Source organism: Mycteria americana, chromosome 11, assembly GCF_035582795.1.
Source record: "Mycteria americana isolate JAX WOST 10 ecotype Jacksonville Zoo and Gardens chromosome 11, USCA_MyAme_1.0, whole genome shotgun sequence".
NCBI lineage: Eukaryota > Metazoa > Chordata > Aves > Ciconiiformes > Ciconiidae > Mycteria > Mycteria americana.
This window is the reverse complement of record NC_134375.1, coordinates 8,704,905-8,724,920: the sequence shown is the minus strand read 5'-3', so window position 1 is coordinate 8,724,920 and position 20,016 is coordinate 8,704,905. Positions and strand designations below refer to the sequence as shown.

Genomic DNA, 20,016 nt, shown 5'->3' with positions numbered 1-20,016 from the left:
TGGCTATTTGTGATACTATAATGGATCCCAAATGGGAGCTTCACAGCATGCCTGGGAGTGTAACAGCAAGAGGCGGTGCCAGGAGGCTGGCTTGTTACGTCCAGAGAACAAGAGTACCTGGACAGAGCAGCTGTTCAGTGACTTGTGAAAGCCAGACCATAGCAGTTATTGGGCATGCCTGTACATGAAGGAAGCAGTTCAGTACTTTGCTCTAGACTTCATGCCAATATTGACCTCCAAGTACATGTGTACACCCACAAAACAACTTCCCCCTGTTCAAAGCATACCCTTGCTATTCATGAAAGCTTTAAATAACATGGCAATTAGGCAACAGGCCTAAGTTTTCAGAGGGGTTGCAAAAGCAGCACTGATACTCTCTTACAATGACTTCTGTCAAAGACCTGAATTATTAGATTGCTTACTGATAAGGAGTTTTTACCCTGTTTTTAGTCTAGCTCTGAGTGCACTGGAGAGCAGACCACACTGACTTTAAGATGTAGGCAGCCAGAGGCAACTTGTGTCTACCACCCGCTACACCACCCTGCCACCTTGGTTTTCTAACTGTCAAGCAGTCACCATGTACCACTTATTAAATCCCATTAGCACTTTTTTTCCCCTCTTAATAGTGAGCACCATGCTGAACACCAAAAGGGAAATGCTTGTGCACAAAACTACAGAGGAAGACTATGGCAGTAGAGGGAGACAGCATCTAGCAGAACCCATTCTAAATGCCTGCCTCCAAAAAAAAAAAAAGGGTGCAAGCTTATTATACAGCATTTCTTAAGTAGTAGACTCTTGCTTAAGTTTTAGTGTGTGTGTGCATGCTTTCAGAAGCTTTCAGGTAAAAGCTCATGAGGAGCTATCAATGCCCATTTTCTCTTTTCATAAGAAATAAACCTATTGCTTGTAGTACACCAGGAAACACTACTGAAGTTCTTTCAGCATAAGCTCATTGAAAAGGCAGTAGTTCAGCTGAAGGGCATTAAGCTGTAGACTACTGTTTTTATTCCCCCAGATGCCCTTCCAACCACTGACACTTCAGTTCCACTTGTGGAAGATAAGCAGAGAAGCAAACAAAAACACAACTGGGCATAATGGCTCTAGAAATTTATTTTCAGAGCTTAGTGCTTCAACTGTGATTAAAATACTTAAGCAATTTAAAAATGCTACTGACTGGGTACTAGAACTAGACAAGAATACAACTAACACCATTACTTTCATGCACTGACAGATACTAGTTTGCTCATGCCACTGAAGTAGGATCTTTCCCGTTCACTCATTGCTTCAAAATGTAGGGGTCTTCTACAGAAGTTGCATTCAGCTGATGAATGTGGTTTCAGCTCCAGACCAACATCCTTCCATGTAGCCAGCAGTTTTTCTGGTAGGAATGGAAAAGTTCATCAAGATCAGTGGATTGCTTTAGAGAAGCAGCAAGAGAAGTGCCAGCATACTTAGTCTCCTAGCAAATGAGGAGGGATAACAGGAATTCACTGTGACAATTTACCTCTGAGTGAGGTGACTGGGCTGCAACAACTAAGTCTCAGCTATCCTCATACTACCTCTTCTCACAGGATCAAGAAGTAGCTGCTTTCCCTGGACAGATCTGTGTTTAAGACAGGTTAACAGCTCGGCCAAGGAGGGCAGATTTCTTTGGGCCCCACATAACAAATGAAGATTGGTTTGGCCAATGCATGAGCAGCACCCCAGCAGAGGTGGCTGTGACAAAACTGGCTGGGTATAGGACTGCACTGGCCTTGCACACTCTATTCCAGGTCGCAGTGCACTGGCCTTCACCCGTCATGCTCAAAGCAGGTTAAGGGCAGAAGTATGTGCTATGTATGCTGCAGCAGTGGAAAGACACTGTCCAGCTAGTGACATCTAAAACTTACCTGCTTCCTAGTCTCATCTTTAGTATAAAGACTGCATAGACAGCCCAGTATTTTCATTGCACTGATGCAAGAACCCACTCACCAAGAAAGTAACTCATCATCTGAGGGGTGTGGTGAGGTGTAGGAGCAATACGTAGCAGCTCTTCTCCACGGGAAACTGTGGGGTAGTTGATGGCTTGGACATAGATGCTGTGCTGGCTCATCAGCTTGTCACAGATCTCTGTATTTTTAGCAGCATCTGCAACCTAAAGTTCAAAATTGTAAGTTACAAGATCAACCAAAACATTCAAGGCAGCAGAACTGTCAGCCCAACTTAGCTAGCCACAAGAACCAAATAGGACTAGTTAGTCTTCCTTGTGCCACTATAAATAGCACATACATCAGAAAGAAGAGCGACAGGTTTGTGCTGTAGAGCCCTCTGGGCATAAGCACAGCATTGCAGCCTAGGTGGGTGGCTGTTTATACCTGAACTCTTCTTTTTTACTAGCTTGTTACCAGTCTCCTTGCTTTCTGTATACTGTTAGATTGTGGGTTTCATACACTTTATCATTCTGCTTTACAACATTCATAGACTGAGGTCAACTTAAGTCAGACTCCTAGCACCTCACTGCTGAATACAAGACAGGTTTGAACTTTGTGAATGTTAACTAATACCTGAAAGAGTAATGTGATCATGGACAGGAGAACAGGCACCACAGTCCTGTGCCACAGTATACCAAGTACTCACCCTTATTGGAATGATGTGACTGGGGCAGTGCACCACAGGAAGCCCTGCATCCATCAGCATCTGTCTCATAAGCTTCACATTGCGTTGGTGCTGGCGCCTCAGAACTTGCCCCTCTGCACTCTTCAGAGTTCGGACGGATTCTAGGGCACCAGCTAAGAGCATGGGTGGCAGCGACGTTGTGAAAATAAAGCCAGCAGCATACGAACGAACAGTGTCTATCAGAGAACTTGTACTGGAGATATATCCTCCTACACAACCAAATGCTTTGCCTGAGGGATTAAAAAAAAAGGCAACCAAGCTTACTCCTTCTGCCCATTAGAATGGCTTGAAGAATTGCAGCCTTTCTTTGTTTTCACTTGAAGGAATGAGTTATTTTGACTATGTACTTAACATAGTCATGGCAAGTAACAATTCTAGCTCCCCCCCCCCAATCTTGTACTTACTCAGCACATGTTACAGCTTTGTTTTTAAGCCAATCCCGATAACATGGATCTAGTTATTACACAGCAAGGACAGTTCAAGACTCTCTCAAATACTCAAGTTTTGATTTTGGGGCAGACCTTAAGCCCAATCATCAAGCATAGACTTCAACACTAACCCCAAGAGATCAACACTAAGTCTCTCAGCAGATTTAAAAATAATCTGTTCCAGAGATGCTAGAAATAGCCTATGCTCCTAAGGAGCACACAAGATTGTTACTGTGATTTGCAGTTGATACCAGTCCCCCTTTCCAAATGCAGGGGGATGTTCAGGTACCAGAACAGAGCCACAGGTAGAATGAGTGTGTCTGGTGAATGCTTCTGTTTTTATTAGGCTGTTACCCAAGACTAAGTTTCAAAGCCATGAACTTTCCTGGTAAATTTTATTTGTTTTGGAAGCTGTTTAAACAACTTCCCGATTTGCAGCAGTAATTTATTCCTAAGCCTGCATGCTACTTGGATAATAGCAGTTGCTTCAATTCTTGCCAAATCTCTTTGCATAACTCCCCATCTCAGGTTTCTAGATTAGGAGCACTCCATTTCATGTAAAAGAATTAAGTACTACTAAATATAGAGTACTACCCTACTAGCATTCTCACCTGAATTTATTCTTCAGTTGTGTAATATGCCACTGGAGGACTTTTTGCTAGCTTGTTTAAAGAAAAAAAAAAAGGCTACCTTAACTGATTTGTAAGGCAGTGTAAGTAGCTTAACACAAGCTTTTCAAACTGTGGGGCATACTTAAATCCTTTGGGCTTTTTGAAAAATCCTATCCCCCAACAGCCCTTAGCAAGTTCATTTCAATAGACTGATTTTGAGTTAACCCACTTAATTTGGCTGCTCAGAAGCTTTGCTTTTGTGAAAGTGCCAGGCCATGCATACCAAGCGTTCCAGAGATGATGTCCATCTTATGCATGATTCCATCCCGGTCTCCTATACCACCACCTCGAGCTCCATACAGCCCCACAGCATGCACTTCATCCACAAAAGTGATTGCCCCATGCTCGTGGGCCACGTCACACAGCTCCTCCAGAGGACAGACTGCACCTAGGAACCAAAGCAGTGACTGGCAGTTTAGGATTCCCTGTACTCAGCTTGGATAAATATCAGAAGTACCCCCAAACACTAGCATTTCAGAAAATTATTTTCATGTAAACCCTTACAGCACTGTACACTTTTAGACCTAAAATACAGATGATTTGAGCACTAACTGCACTGGAAGGAGAGAGAATAGTTTGATGTCAACTTACCATCCATTGAGTGAACAGTTTCAAATGCAACAATTTTAGGGGTAGATGGATCAGACTTCTTTAATAGTTCTCGAAGATGGTTGACATCGTTATGGCGAAATATGTGTTTTGGCACCCTGCTGTTTCGGATCCCCTGGATCATGGAGGCGTGGTTTCCAGAATCAGAGTAGATCTCACAGCCTGAGGAAACAGCCCAGTTACACTTTAAGTATAGAAAGCATTAACTGATTCCCAGCATTGCTTTATGCACAGGAAGAGTCCAGGCAGCAAGGGTAGCATTGTTCTAGAAAGTAATCCTCTTGATCAAAACAGGAAGTTAGAGATCATGAAGCAAGAATAATATTTAAGGCTTATCTTAGGTGTTTAAACTAACACAAACTTGAGCTTAAGGAAATACAGAAGGGTTTTTCCAAGTCCTTATTTTTAACTCTCCTAAATTCTGACATTAGAGAGAGAGGTTCACACCCATAGGTGGGATGCCACTAAATTTCTGCTGCCTCATTTTCAGGTGGAATTTACATGCAAGAGCAGAAGACTCTGTGCATTTTGTCTAATGCCTTCTACAGTTCCTAGGTCTCAGTAGGCTGGTACTATGATTTGCATGAGTTAAACATAATTTGAATATGGCATTAAAAAAAATCCCCAGCCATACTTTGTTGATCACATAGGATTAATTCTCACTTTGGGTAGCCATTTGTAAAACATACTCTCAACTGCTTAGGGCAGGGTTGTGCTTTTTTCTGGTAAATAGGGGGTGCAGTTTGAGATCTCACCTGGCAGCATCTTAGCTAGAGTGAAGAGGGTGGAGTCATTGGCTACAAAGCAAGATGAGAACAGCAGTGCTGCATCTTTTCCATGAAGATCAGCTAGCTCTTTTTCCAAATCAACATGAAATTTACTTGTTCCTGAAATATTTCTTGTGCCTCCTGCTCCAGCACCATGTTGTTTCAGTGTATCCCTACAGAGGGCCCAAAGAGAGGCATTAGCATTACTGCGCGACACAAATGAATGAAGTATCATTGCCAAAAAAACATTCTAGTACATAATCAGTATTGTTCTAAAAAGGAACTGGCTGCACAAAGCAGCTGTTGAGTTTAAGGTCTTTGAGCAACCTGCACAACTCAGGAATCCAATAAGCTAAGAAATCAGTTACCAAGTACAGCTGCAATATACCATTCAGTTTATTTGGTAACATCTGGGGGCTTCTGAGGAAAATCCAAGGAGCAGGGTCAGTGACTGACAGGTATACTGCAGCCCTAGAGCTAAATACTCAGTTACCTGCCCCAGCTCAAAAGAAGAGCGTAAGCTTAATTATACCACGAATAATACCAGAAGCAGCTTATGTAGTACAGCATAGAAATCAATTCTTCAAAAGCCTTCCCACAAAAGCTTCTGCAAGGCACCATAGCTTGAAGCTTCCTCTTAAGGATATGGCACTACTCACATAACTGCTCCACACACACGAGGGTGACGACTCATCCCCAGGTAATCATTGCTGCACCAAACAGACACCTCCTTCTTGGTGATTAGAGAATCAGTATAGTCATCTGCCATGGGAAAGACTTGTGCTTTTCGGTTCACTGTTTTGAATACTCGGTAGGTGTGATCCTTCTTCTTTTCATCTATCTTTTTCTCAAAGAACTGATCATACTGGAAGGTGGATATAGCTGAAATGAGACACAGACATAAGCACACAGGAAATAATCACAAGAGACCAGGCCTGTGGTGGTTTTGCCAGACGATCTTACATTTTGGCAAGTTATCCTGAAGCAGATGAGACACACTTTCGGGTCTTTGCTTCAGCACAATATCTTTAAACTTCTTGAGCAAGCCATTCCACTCTTCTCCCTCAGTCTCAATGTTTCTCACTGTGGAAGCAGTTGGTATTTTGGCAAATTCTGTACCTACAGACATTGTAACAGATTCCAGTGAGCCTAATCAGTTTGAAACAAAATGAAGCAAGTTGAGTTCAGCAAAGCAAACACTAAGTAACTCTAACTCTTCATTCTTTAGGAAGCACGTGCCTGAATTAATGTGCCCGTTAGGATCAACTATTTTATTTGCTTACAATTTTGCATTGTATGAAAGAAAAGGAAAACCATGCTATTCATAACAATACAACATGTGATTTCCTTACAACACATTTGGTACATCATGACTCAGAAACCCTCTCTATCCAGCTACAGCATTTATCTGAAAGAGTTGGTACACACCTAACTGAAGACAGAGTTCAAGTTAGCCGCTTCCTTTTCATTCCTAATATTTTGTTCAGTTAGTACATTTTTTTTTTTTTAAGACTATGCCACAGAACACAAACAGAAAAGTAAAATAAGCTTCCCGAGACAGATGGCAAGGCTTTACTGATATTGGTGAAAAGTTCCTTCCTTTGAAGGACAGCCCTTCCGCATCAGGATTGAGAGCCAGCCAACACCCTTTAATTCCATAAACCAAAAAAAGCATTTGCTTGCTTTCCAGCTTGGATTTGTGCTGGTACTTGCATAGTAACTCAACCCAGTTTCTTCCATCCCTGGATACACCACCTTTGTCTATACTAGCACCCTGGTAAAGCTCTCTTCAGTCCTAAGCATCCACTCTGGGCGCAAACGTAACAGCTCAATTCACACATTTAGAGCCAGTGTATCAAAATACAGCATATGGTATTCCCACAGCAAAATCACCCAGGGGAAACACCGCACAATATTGCGGGTGTGCCATTAACACCTACATTCTTCAGCAGCTTTTTATTGCAGTCTCCCATAATCCTACCTGCATAATTTAAGTGGTGACTGTTAAGCTTCACACACTCTAGAGCCAGGTCAGAAGCTCTTGGAAGGAACCAGTGCTTCAGCACACAGAATACATACCCTTCCTGTCCGCCTGCATTTCCTGCACATCCTCTTGGAGTTCTAGGCTGGCTTTGCAGAAAACATTGCTGTTCTTGTGATTCATTTGAGCTGCCAGGAACGGGCATTTAGTAGCAGAGCTCTGGCTAGCACCAGCAGGTGGGTGGCCAGCAGGTGGCTGGGATCCATCTGTATTCTGTTGGGCCACCTCTTTGGCATTTTTGGCCTCTGAGGTGGGGGCAGAGAAAGGAAAGCACTTCAGGGTCATCATTTTAACACAGTGACTTCAGCTTTTCTATCCATTACCTTCACAATTAATTTGGCACAAGCCATTCAGAACTATTTAACTGAGTAGTCACATTTTATTTACACAAGCACAAAACCCCAGTAACACCCAAGGGGCATCCGATTTAAGATACTAGATGTAGCACTGCACCCTTTGAGGGAAAAACAATAAAAATCTCTCTCCCCCAACGGGGAGATTTTCTTTTGAGGAGTTCAGCTATTTTCAGCCACCAGTCCTTCCTCTGCTGCAAGCCTCAACTCTTTCCCCTGAGTGCCAGAGTAAGAATCCCCTAAGGAAGTTACTGGGAGAGGTAAAGAGCCGCTCAAGCGTGAGAAATCCCAGCTCCGCAATCCAGGATCACAGATCTCCAACCAGAGCTCACTGCAGGACGTCCTAACAGGCCAGTCTCTGATTTGTGCCCATACATAATTACCACCATTAATTTAAAGAATTAAGTAACCCTTATCTCGAAGCTGCCCATTCCAGACGTTTCCTTCTACAATATACGATGTCTGCATATATTTTTTTTCTTAAGGGCGACTAGGTCTGTCCCTAGGAAAGCTCCCCGCTGCAGCTACCGTGATCCTGCCCAGTGACCCGCTGCCCACCCTCAGGAGAGGCCTGGCTCCTGAGGGGCCCGAGGCCGCTGCTCCCCCCTCCACCCGTACTCACCCCGGCGGGCGGCGGGGGTCTCCTCCTCCGCCTGCTGCCCGCGGGCGGCGGACGTGGCCAGGGCGCGGGCGGCGGCCGGGGGGGCCGCCTCCATCATGCGGGGGCAGTGCTGGGCGTAGAGGAGCAGGGAGGGCCCGGCCTTCTGCAGGAAGGCCTGCGAGACGCGAGCCAGGAACGGGCAGCGCCGCACCACCGCCTCCATCCTCGCCGCCTGACGGGAGACCGGACGTGACGTCAGCGCCCGCTGTTGACGACCACCACCGGAGAGGAGGCGAAGCGGCGGAGGCTCGGCTCGGCTCAGACACCGCTCCCGAGCCGGCCCGCGCCGCCGCTGCCTATATAGCCCCGCCGGGCACCGCGCAGGCGCGCTGCGGCCGCCCCGCCGCCACACGGCGCAGGCTCGCGCCGGACCGTGAGGGACCGGAGGCGGCTCCGGGCGGCTCCTGCAGGGACAGAGCGGGCGGGGAGGCTTCTGCGGCGCCGTGAGGGGATGGAGGGGCCAGAGCGGGGCCGGGAGGAGCTCAGCGGCGGCTCAGGCGGCTCCCGGGGCATCATGAGGGCACGGAGGGGGCTCGAGTAGCTGCCGGGGGTGTGTGTGAGGGAACAGAGGGGGACAGCCGGCCTCGGGGGGCTGTGAGGGGACGGCCCACAGGGGAAGAAGAGGCGGGTAGTTGTCCTGCTCTGGGTTTCCCCTCAGGCTATGCAATGCTTGCTTCCCAGAAGTATTGGAGTCACTTACCCCCAGGACAGTAGATTTTGGGGGCCCCTAGTGTGCCTGTTCCTTGGAAAATACGAGCTCTGAGTCAGCTGAGTGGGGAAACCCATTGCTGCTCGGACACATCTCATGTATTTTTGTCCTAAACGCGCACCTCTTGACTCCCTGCGGAGTCCTTGCGCAGGGGCTCAGAAAGCAGCAGTTAGTCTCAGTGGTGGTGGTGGGATCCTGAACCCCTCTCGTTTTGCCTACAGCCAGTATGAATCTAACAGTTTCTCTGTGGGTGGTGCTCAGACTTCCACCATGGCGTTTTTGAAGCATGGCACCATTGCCCAGGTTTTGAAGATAAGCAAGACCCTTGTGAGAATGACAGCAGCAAGTAAAATTGAATCCTGCGTCTTCTGGTTTGCAATAGGCATTAAAGTTTATTTGTTTAAAAGAATATTTACAGGTGGGTATTGATAAAAGGAGCTCTCCTTATATATCTGGCCATCTGAGCTGCATTAGTACTAATTCCTGTAAACGTACACTAACTGCTGAAGTCTGGAAAGAACAGAGAAGAAAGATGACGATGCATTTTCTTCCTCATCTTGCGAAACAATGATTTCACAGAAGACAGGATTTGGGCAGAGTACTGCCTCTCTTGGCCTCGCATCCCTCAGCCAGCCCAGAGGTGGCTTGGGCACTTTGAGGCAAGAGTGGTTTTTGTAACGGGTACAGAGTTTTGAGGAGAGCTCTTTTAAAGCTCGCTCTTACTTGACTTCTGTCTTGCATGTAGTCACGTTGTGTAGTTACTAGAAGGGCCTCGCAGTAGAGTGATTAGGGAAATACAAAACCTACGTAGGACTGTGGCTGCTGAACTCAAGTTTGGATACAAAAGGCACTCAGAAAGTATTGGTCAGTATTTATATGTTGCGAATTAATCTTTAGATAACTCCTCTGTTGGAGGGCAGCAGGAAGACCAGCAGGATATTTGCCTGACCCTCCTCTCCTCATCACTGACTCACTTTGAGGATGCTGGTTGCAGTATGTAAATTTTGTGATCTGAGTAAGTAGATCAAGAGGAAGGCAACCTTAAACCATAGTCAAATGGCAGACTTGCTGTCAACTCCAGCGTGTTACTAAGCTCTGAGGTAGGAAATGGGACAGAGTTCTGCCCTCGCATACCTGTCGTGGGGCCTTGCAAAAAGGAGATAGGGCTTTACAAGGTGGAGGCATGGGATTTGGGTTTTAGTAGGGCTAGATGGTTTTTTAAACACAGTTCACTTCTTGCTTATTAGGAATTTAAGACAACATTGTTTAATAAGTCTTGATGCTTAGATCTTAAACAATTCAGTTCAATGTTCCAGCAATGTAATGCAGAAGTTACCATTAAGAAACAGCCTTTCATCAGTGGGCATCGTTAAACTTTATATATGCTAGTTTTAATTTGTTCTGTAAATAAATGATTAAACTAAGGCTATGGTATTTGACCTGAGCCTGTATAGCAGTTGTGATAGCAAGACTCTTGGTCACTTGGTAATACCAGGACAGTACTTCCAATTATTAGTCCAGTTTGCTCATGAAGGGTGCTCTTTTTTCATGACTGGCTTTCAGTTAGTGTTACATGCCTCAAATATTTACATTTTGCAAAATATAATAGTTAATTAGCACTTGAAGTTTAAAGATACCTGATCTGTGTTTCAGATTACTGCTCTCCCCATTCCCCTGACCATCAACATTTGACTCCCTATCCTGAAGCTTTCTATCACATCAGTTACTTTAAAAAATGAGGAAACGTCGCAACATTCTACTGTGTAGATACCTGGAGAGTGTCCTTAGAGCACAGAGTTAATGTGTCTGAACCTCAGGGATGACTCCAGTGCTCCTTGGATTAATGTCAGTTTTAACAACAGAAATCAAGTCCCATATGCTTGATTTGTAATATGTTGATAGTATTTTTCCTTCTCCTCCTATTCTTCCCTTATTAATTGACCACATTACTTAACAGCGACAGAGAGAATACGTGTTTTGTTGTAAGGGGCACCAGAGAAAGGTGTTGTGCAAATGTGCTGGCAGAGTACTGCAACAGGCTGCAGAGCTCATCTGCGTGGACACCTGCCACAGCAGGTTCAATCCCACAAAAATCTGATAATGCTTCTTTATCCTGATAATCTTAACAGCAGCATCTTACCATGTTGCAAGGTTGAGGGATAAAGTGCATTTGTCTGCTCTGTTGCTGGAATTTAGAATCTTGTCATTTTGTATTCAAAAGTACATGTGAAGTCTAAAGCCTGAAGAGCATCTGCTTTTTACACAAACATCATTCAAGGCTGGCAGCTGAGACGCAGTGACCTTGGCTACGATACGGAGACCTCCAAGTGGAGCAGAACTCTCAGCTTTCCTGTCAGACTTCCCTATAATCTGTGCTATTAATCAGACCCCGCAATAACACTTCTTTAGAGCTTGATTTTGGTTAATTTATTTAACCTTGTACATGACAGGAGTTGCGCAGAGCTAAATAGCAATGGAATGACATTAACTTGACCCTCATCTTGGAGAGCTGCCGAAGGAACATGTCAGTACACAGAGATGGCTGTGAGCTCTGGGACCAACAGGGTGGGGAAAAGTCAGGGGAAAATGGCATCTTGTCGACTGCTCTGCCAGTTCGCTCCCTTTGGAAATACTGCCAGAGCTTACATGTTGAAGGTGAAGTAAATACTAAGAAAGCTGCCATTAATTACAATGTCTTGGGGCTTCAGTGGATTAATTAAATGGTATTTAAAGATTATAATTGTGGTGATGTATTATCATCATCCTACCAGGCTCAGGAGAAACTAGCATGAAGTGCCACGAGAGTGCTGTTTGCCACGTTCCAGAAGGAAGACTTCAGACTGCGACAAGGGACAGTACCTTAGCAGCCAACGGGGGAACAGGGAGCCCGTCCTGAGAGAGAAAGCAGGCTTACGTAGCCCATCTGGAGAGAGATGGCAGGTACAGCAGGCAGGGGAGAAGCAATGACTGCCTGTGAATATGTAAAGGGCAGAGTAGCTTGTAATAAAGAAGGAAAATTGTTTAAGCTGAAGGGATAGAACTGGTGTGAGAACAAATTTATTCAGCTGACCGTGACAAAATTTAGGTCGGAAGGTGGGTAGTTCCTAGCTGTAACTGTGTTTTGGAGCAGTTTTTGGAGCTGGTACCTGAGACGCTGCATACCAGATGGATTCAGCAGAGGAAGCTTGATCTGCCTGAAAGGCCCGTGTGATGCAGTGGCAGGGGAAGGGAAGACTTTCAGCTACCCTGAGAGCCTCTGTTGATTTTAGTTTTCTAAAGCCAATTCCATTCTGATGATTTATCCATTTCTTTGCTAAATAAGTTGCAAGAGGGGAAAAAAAGGTTAAATTCCAGCAGTTTGGGAGGTGGATGAGAAGCCATAGAAAGTGCTTCCCATATAGAATCATAGAATTGTTTAGGTTGGAAAAGACCTTTAAGATCATCGAGTCCAACCATTAACCTAGCACTGCCAAAATTAAATTGAAATGGGGAAAAAAAAATCCCCTGCCACAGGGTCAAGTTGATTTCTGCAGATGTCTGTGAAGAGTTGCTGCTGAAGATGGTCTCTTTCCACATTACCGGTTTACCATATAGGCTCAGCTGTAAGTTACCTTCAATACTTCCCTCCCATCCCTCTTCTCTCAAGCATGCTTTGCCCAATATTCCTGAAAACAGAACTTGATTCACAGGTTTGTAGCCTTCATCCGACCTCACATCTGTCAGCAGTTAGCTCCTTTCATGGTATTTTAATGAATTGTGTGCTTTTAAGAGAGCATTTAGATACTTCAGCAGAAAAGCAAAGAGTCAAATCCCCTCTGCACTCAGCCTGTCCAAATGAAAGCATATAACTGTACCATTGGCAACACTTAATCCCTTTTGCCCCCTTCTGAAGTCAGAGCTGTGCATATTCCTAATTTTTTCCCACCCAGTCAGTGTCACGAGAGGGTGAGCTAGAAAAACAACTCCCCCTCCCCATGCACAAGCCACTGTCTATATTGAGATCTGAATTTTCCAAGGGAGTGGATGTGATTCTGACATCTGGATTTAATCCAGACTCAAATTCCAGGCTTAGATCTGAGAACTTCCACCTCCGGTCCTCAGACCAGCAGTTTTTAGAACTTAGTTTACCTTTTAAGGCAAAATGCGAGGGTTGCGATAGTAGCTGCATAGTGAAAATTCTTCCCATGCTGAATTTCTTTAGCAGATTTTCCTCATTTGGATCCAGTGTCTTCTTTACATGACAGAAAGGAAATCTCATTTCTCTCTAGGACCCTCTGATGGGTAGAGAATTTGACCAAGCTGAAGAACTGCTGAATGCTGAGGCACATGTGACCTGTTGCAGAGCGACTGAGCAGCACCCCTGTTTCACGGACGCAGGCCAGGCAAGCTTCTTACCCCATCTCATGCAAACAGGCGCCAAGTTGTTTTTCTCCCCCATATAATGGGTATCTTTTAAAATTCATGAACTGCCGGTGGGTCCTCGCAGAGGTGTTGGGTCAGGACGCTTTTGCTTGTCTGCCGGGCCCCAGGTGCTGCCCGTTGATGCAGAGGAGTTTGGTCTCTTGGCAAAGTCCCATTAAAAGGGGCATGACTCACACTCAGTCGGAACAGCAGAAGCTGTTGCTGCCCTTGTACAAGGTACCCTGCCCTTCTGCTGAAGGGCACCACTCCCACACTGGGGTGGCTGCGGGTCTACAGCCCATCTGATTAACACATCCAGCAGTCGTTTATCTTAATTGCAGAATATCTCCCTGACATCTCTCCAGTTGCTTCAGATGTGGAAAATCACACGATAGGTTTTTTTTCATCTTGAATCCTCAAGTTTGTCTTGCTTTGTGCAGCACACGCCAGGAAATGATATGTGAATCCTTCCAGCTACTGTGAGCTTTGCCACACTTGCAATGATTTGCATTCACACCCTTGTTTGCTCCTCTCTCACACCTTCTCTGCTCCCCCTCCTTCTCTTAGAAAGAACCAGTAGACTCCAACCAGTATATTTTAGTTAGGATTATTGCTGAGCTTTAGCCCGTCATTTTTCTTGCATACCTCAGCCCTCATTTCTCCTCATTAGCTACTCAGGCGGAGACACCACCTTCTATGTCCAGTTCAGGAGCTTGAACTCTCTATGTCGTCAGCAGAGAGCAGAAGTACCTTAGAAAAAGTGAATCTGAGTGCTTCCTGTATCAAGGTGTGAGAAGGTGGGGAAAGGACTTAGCTCTGAAATCAGAGCTCTCTATAGGTCTCTAACTGGAGTTTCCAGAAAGGAATTAAGTAGATAGCCTGCTCCTCTCTATATAGGAAGGGCAGCTGACAGAGGAGAGAAAGAAGTGTGTGTCTCTTCTTTGTCTGAATTTAAACACTCCAGGCCCAGAGAGACACTCAAGTCATGTTTATATAGTAAAACATCTTTGCAATACCAGGTAGCTCTAGTGAGCTCCTACTGCTGCTCATATCTGCGCTAGTGTGGGCATTGGCAGGAAGGTGGAAATCAGAGCAGAGGCAGGATTGTAAAAGTCCTTGAAAACAAGAAATCGACCCCCAGCAGTGAAAAATGCTGTGCTGGAGCCTATGGGCTGTCTCCTTTAAAGCAATGTCAAGCAGAAGATTGCTAGAAATCAAGGGCATACCTTGTTCTCTCCCTCTTGCCCTGTAAAAATGTACTGGTTTTGGCTGGGATAGAGTTTATTTTCTTCATAGCAACTTGTATGTGCCTATGTTTTGCATTTGTGATGAAAATAGTGTTGATAACACAGGGATATTTTAGTCATTGCTGAACAGTGCTTGCACAGCATCAAGGGCTTTTCTGTTTCTCACACTGCCCTGCCAGTAAGTAGGCTGGGGGTACACGAGAAGTTGGGAGGGGACGACCCCAACTGACCAAAGGGATATCCCATACCATATGACATCAAGCTCAGCAATAAAACTGGGGTGGAGGTTGGCTGGGGCTGCCATTGCTCAGGGACTGGCTGGGCATTGGTCAGTCGGTGGTGAGCAATTGTTTTCTTTTGCATCACTTGTTTTTCTGGGTTTTGGTGGATTTTTTTTCTCTCTTTGTTGTTTTTTTCCTCTTTTTAAATTATTAAACTGTCTTTATCTCAACCCACAAGTTTTTGTACTTTTGCCCTTCCGATTCTCTCCCCCATCCTACTGGGGCGAGTGAGCACGTGGCTGTGTGGGGATTAGCTGCCTACTGGGGTTAAACCACGACAAAAAAATAATCTCTCTAACTTGTATACCTGTCCCACGTGCCTTCCACGGACACCTTACAAGACAGTAGCATATTCAAATGCCCTCACTCCTCGCCAGTCACCCCAGACTCAGTTTGACACAGTAAGTTAAATCCTTTATATAAATTGATGTATGGAGATTCCCTGACTAGACAGGTTTTTAATCAGTACTATTTCCTGCAGATGTACATGCTACCTTTCTTTTCCTAGGTGTAGTAATACAAGTAAGATTGCCTTTTCAGCCTGGAAATAGGGCTAAAGGCATTCTGTGAAGTCCTAAGAGTCTCTGATCTCTTTTGGGCAGGTGAAAATGATGGGATTTCAAAAGGCCGTCACCTTAAAATGTCTGTTGTAGGTACAGTACACCAACAAGCAAGGCTAGTTGTTGTGGTTTGTTTCAGCAAAGGATTATTCTTCTCTTATGCATCCGGTATTTTAATTTCTTCTGCAAGGATTGATATTTCAGTGAAGTAAAGAGAAGGAGACGCATTTCAGAATGAAATACCTGCTGATGACATGAGAAGGTGACTCCTGACTAGACCCAAGCTGGTAATTCCTGTGTGGGTGTTATCCCATGAACAAGTACCCAGTGAGGCAACAGGACTCTTCTGTTACCTGGGTGGCTTTTCTTCTTATCCAGCTATTCCATAGCATTAGATATTGCTGGTCTTGAGACAGTCTTAAGAACTGTCTTGGAGAAAGCAAGCAATAAACAGACAGACGTGTAAAGCAGTTTTGATCTTTTATTGTTTCCATCAATGGTCAGGGAAACTATAAAGTTAAAGAATTAATTGTTATAGTTAATATTAGTTGCTGTAGTTGTATAGTCAATTAGAATTAGCTCCTTGAAAGAAACAATCCAAAGGGTTGAGAGGGAAGTGGCCAAGCAGTAGAGTAGAAGGATGCCTCACATCTAAGTTGGAGATGTTCCAGACATGAAAATAGCATGAAAGTGTGTGGCAACAGGGGATATGAAACATCACAGGGCCAGGCCCATTCCTGTGAGTGGGAGGAGAGTCTGTGTAACACCATAGCCTGTGTGCCACAGCAGAAAGCTGTAAGGATGAGCTACAGCCTTCTTGGTATCCAGCTCCTTCCTCTGCAAATCTTTTCATCCCCCAGTGTAAGTGTTGGTGCGTTCTGCCCATTGGGTTTGCTGTGCTATTTTGCAATAGCTCTTGTTGCTTAACCTTTGAGGTGCAAGACGCATTATTCCTCCTCGTGCTCTAAAGATTATAGATAAAGTTAGAGGGTGGTGATAAGATATTAAAATGAGAAGAGTGTCAGCAATAGGGAAGAAGGGGCCAGTGCTGAAATATTAAGGGAGGAAATTAGCACATCGTATCTCCAAATCTGAACTGGGGAGCTGCAGACTAGGGAAACTGTGACATATTCAGGTTATTGGAGTATATGACGCTTCGATTCCATGTTTGCCTTTGTACTGAACTCTTCAAAAAGCTGGCAGGTGCTCTCTTTGCACTGTCTTACAAACAGCCTAAGTCATGCAAAGCTCTGGCCTCTACTTTCAAGGCTCCTGGGCCACTCTGCCTGCCAAGCAGCACAGGCGGTACCAGGAGGAGTGCAAGTGAGGACCAGCCAGGATAGCTGGGATGGGAGGTTTCTTGGGGTACTGTGACCCTGCTGGCAGCCTTTTCTGCCTGTAGTTTATTTGACCTGATGGTTTTGCAGCTGCTTTGAACACCATTCCAGCTGAGATCTACGGGGCTAGAGGACTCAAAGGAGCAAGTTGTCTCTGACTTGGTATGCTAAGCAAACCTAGTCTTGTCAGGTGTTGGCTTGGGCTGGTGGTAATGGTTGGAAAAGGTTTAATATGTTGTTCTTGTATCTCCAGGAGACGTGGTAAACAACCTGGAGTATCTAATGTCTTTGTTCAGGAATCCCTCCACTTAATCAGGCAAGATACATGTGCTTTCTCTTGGAAATGCACATTGTCCCAGCCCTGGACGAAGAAGAGAAAAGTTGATGCTAGGAAATGTCCTAGAAAGAGGTGGAAGTGCAAACTTTGCATAACAAAAATGTTGAAAGGGGTCAGCTGAGAAACTAAGACTGAAATGGCAAAAATACCTAGGGTTAAGTCATTCCCTTTACTTCCATGCCTGGTTTCTCATGTCGAATTAATTGTAAGAGCAAACCAAGGGAGAGTAGAGGGTTATTGCTGGCTTAGCATTAGTGATGGATCATGTGATTGACCTGTGTGCTGTGGTTTCATATAGAGCTCTGCCAGTCTTACAGAACTTTCACATACATTAGAACATCTAGTCTCTTCAGACTTACAAGTTGCAGCACTTTGCCCAAAAATTCCTGCAGCCATCCCACAACCTCCTAGGAGAATTAGAGTGTAGGTTTAGTTTTTTTTAAGTACTTCCAATCTTGATTTTTAAAGACCTCTAGTCTTGACAAGTCTCTGCTTTGAAGTTTACCTTGAAAAAGCAATTCAGAGTTCATGTTCTCAAAAAGTTGCATCTTGTTTCCAGTGTGAAATTTGATAATGTGTTAATTAAAAAAACCCAAAATTAAATGTTAGGACAGGAGACCTTTCCTGAGACACCCCCCTCTTAGCACTGATAAGGGATGATTGATCATGTAGGGAGAAAGTACTGAGCCATGTGAGAACGTGGTGTGGAGGGGTGGTGGCTCTACATGGAGAGGTGATTTGGGGTGAAGGGAAACTGATTCTCTCCAGCCATCGGTTGCACCAGCAAACTTTCAGATTAACTCCACTGCACAAAGCTATTGCTGGGATGCTCGGGTTTAAGCGGTCCCCAAAAGCCCTGATGACAGTTATGTATTTCTGTTGTTTGGCACTTTGAAGTCTGCAAATACAGTGCAGCTGGCATGTATTATTTCAGCGTTTAACAAGTAGAGGGGTGGTTGGGTTGCCTTGCCACGTTTTTCCCCAGCCCATTCACTACTTAAAGGTTAATTCTTCTGCCTCTGATGGGGTGTGCTGAGCAATCTCTGTGTCTGGATGGGTGTGAAGTAGGGGTTTTTTGCCAAGCTGCATTTTGTGAGGCAAGGATGTCTTGGAAGAAGCAGTTTTGGGGAGAGATGTCATGCTGGGCAACACACACTTACTAGGCCAGGCTCTAAGATATGAAGCAGACATTCATCCTGTCCAAACTGCAGCAGGAATGAGACCCTGTAGTGGAGGGTGGGGTACCTGGGAGGGGGGCAACCACCACTGCAGCCACAAAACAGGAGCCAACAACTCTAATACGCTAAGGTGTGCAAACCCTCTGGATCCTTGTGCTATCTAGTGCTGAAATTCTGAAGGGTCTTCAGGGCTTGCAAAGCGTCTGGTCTTGCACTTTGGCTGGAGGAGGGAGAGAGGAGGCTGGTGCTTGGCACAGCAAACAAGTGGGCTGCTCTTCTGTGGGTGAGTGAAGGGGGCAAGCTCTGGGTTCCCTTGTGAGCCTTTGGGACCACGCGTTGCTCCATGCTACCTGTGCTCTCTGTACTACTGACTCAGAAAGGTGATAACCTTTCCTATGTTTGTGTCAGCTTGGTTCCCAAAACTGCATGTCTCCTCCACAGCAAAAACCCTGTCAAGATATATTTACCACGAAGGACGATGAGATTTTGAGCAAGTAACTGAGATTTAAAGCTCCAATTACAAGAGCAAATAAACTAGAGCTGCTTCCTAAGCTTGTGTTTTAATTGGAAGAAGTGATTTCAGTACATCCTTCCCAAAGTCCTTGTACTGTCTCTTGGGCTTGACCTAGTTTTCATGGAGTGATCTCGTGGCGGTGCAGTCCCTCACCCAGCTGCACTTGGATGAGGGAGAACAGTGCATGTGTATGGTGATGGTGCATATGCCTTGCGTTTGATTGCTCTGCTTGCTATTCAAAGTTTACTTGGGTAGAAATACTGTTTTATGTTTACTTGGCAGCTTTTCTCCTTGCTACTTATTCTGGTTTAATTGTATGGAATCGTGTCTGTTCCCTGGCATGCTGTCAGTTGTGCATGTTGCTGAATACAATTTAGGGGTGGTAGTGAGCGCAAGTGACACCTTAATAAGGGTCCCTGGAGACATGGCTTTAGTACTAAGCTGCCTCCATCTCCCAATAGTTGTCAGTTTAGGGCTTATTAGTCACACATCCCTCCTTTCAAACAACTATTTTTAATGCTCCTGCTCTGTGCTGAGTCCTCAGAAGCCCTGTTAGGTTTTGCCATCTTTGCTGATGGTGGCCGCTTTTTAATTGCTCAGGTAGCAGAACCGGGACTTGAAAACTCAGTCAACATTATCTCAGCTTATCTCCCTGTCACCAGTGGATTTAAGCAGATCAAGACATTCATAGGGATCATGTGTAGATGCAAAACACAGCTAGCTGTAGAGGCCAGGGCAGATCACATACACCTAGACTGTTCTCTCAGGTGTCAGCCATCCATGCCCTTGCCCTCAGCCGGTCTCTGCCACCCTGCTGCCAGATGGGGTCTCCGCTGTCATGGTCAGGGACAGGTCTTTCTGCCAAGTGAACAACCTGTTCCTGCTGGCACATGACACCTCCTAACTTCAGCTGCAGTGTCAGGCCCTTTTCTACACTGGCCTTGATGCCCCTTTGCAGCACCCGTGTCTCAGCCTGTGACTGCTAGCCCAGCATGCTAATTTAACCCTCTGTGCAAGCTGAGGCAGCGCATGTGGAGAAACTGGTATCTCTTAGCCCAGAAGAGTCAGGGGAAGAAGCAACTTGGGATAGCACACCCCAGCACAGAGGGGTGTGGGGGAGAAGAGAAGGGCTGTGGGTGAAGTGCAGCGCAGGGAGCTGGGGCTCAGCTGTCTAGCAGGATTTGGTACGGCTCGTCTGCTGGAGCCCCATTGCTGCCTGCCCCTGGGCTGTTTTCGATCCCGTCTCTCTCCTGTTTCATGGTTTATG

At 45.3% G+C, this 20,016-nt stretch overlaps 2 protein-coding genes across 4 annotated transcripts in view; one reads left to right on the top strand and one right to left on the bottom strand.

The window, feature by feature from the left end:
- Positions 1-1,092: 1,092 nt before the first annotated feature.
- Positions 1,093-8,418, bottom strand: ALAS1 (5'-aminolevulinate synthase 1). The gene is made up of 10 exons (XM_075514480.1): positions 8,147-8,418; positions 7,210-7,416; positions 6,094-6,249; positions 5,790-6,012; positions 5,119-5,303; positions 4,346-4,525; positions 3,978-4,142; positions 2,617-2,885; positions 1,972-2,134; positions 1,093-1,378 (listed from the first exon to the last, which is right to left on the bottom strand). The coding sequence occupies exons 1-10, from the start codon at positions 8,346-8,348 to the stop codon at positions 1,218-1,220; spliced, it is 1,911 nt and encodes a 636-aa protein (XP_075370595.1). The 5' UTR covers positions 8,349-8,418; the 3' UTR covers positions 1,093-1,217.
- A 498-nt stretch (positions 8,419-8,916) lies between these two features.
- The window catches only part of POC1A (POC1 centriolar protein A), a 116,735-nt gene continuing 105,635 nt past the window's right edge, over positions 8,917-20,016 (top strand). Inside the window, exons 1-5 of one of the 3 annotated variants that reach the window (XM_075514472.1) lie at positions 8,917-9,312; positions 9,792-9,909; positions 11,345-11,549; positions 11,666-11,834; positions 13,163-13,307. The gene's annotated coding sequence lies outside the window, so the exon portion shown is untranslated. Of the gene's footprint in view, positions 9,313-9,791; positions 9,910-10,709; positions 11,550-11,665; positions 11,835-13,162; positions 13,308-20,016 lie in introns of those variants that run through there. The other 2 variants (XM_075514473.1, XM_075514471.1) reach the window with 2 other exon arrangements.

Excerpts from the sequence above, each read along its gene's own strand:
- ALAS1 (XM_075514480.1), bottom strand. The coding sequence starts at position 8,348 with ATGGAGGCGGTGGTGCGGCGCTGCCCGTTCCTGGCTCGCGTCTCGCAG. Across the intron at positions 5,304-5,789 it reads CGTGTGTGTGGAGCAGTTAT|GGATACACTGAAACAACATG; the intron begins GTGAGTAGTGCC and ends GGCCCTCTGTAG. Across the intron at positions 2,135-2,616 it reads GTCACATCATTCCAATAAGG|GTTGCAGATGCTGCTAAAAA; the intron begins GTGAGTACTTGG and ends TTTGAACTTTAG.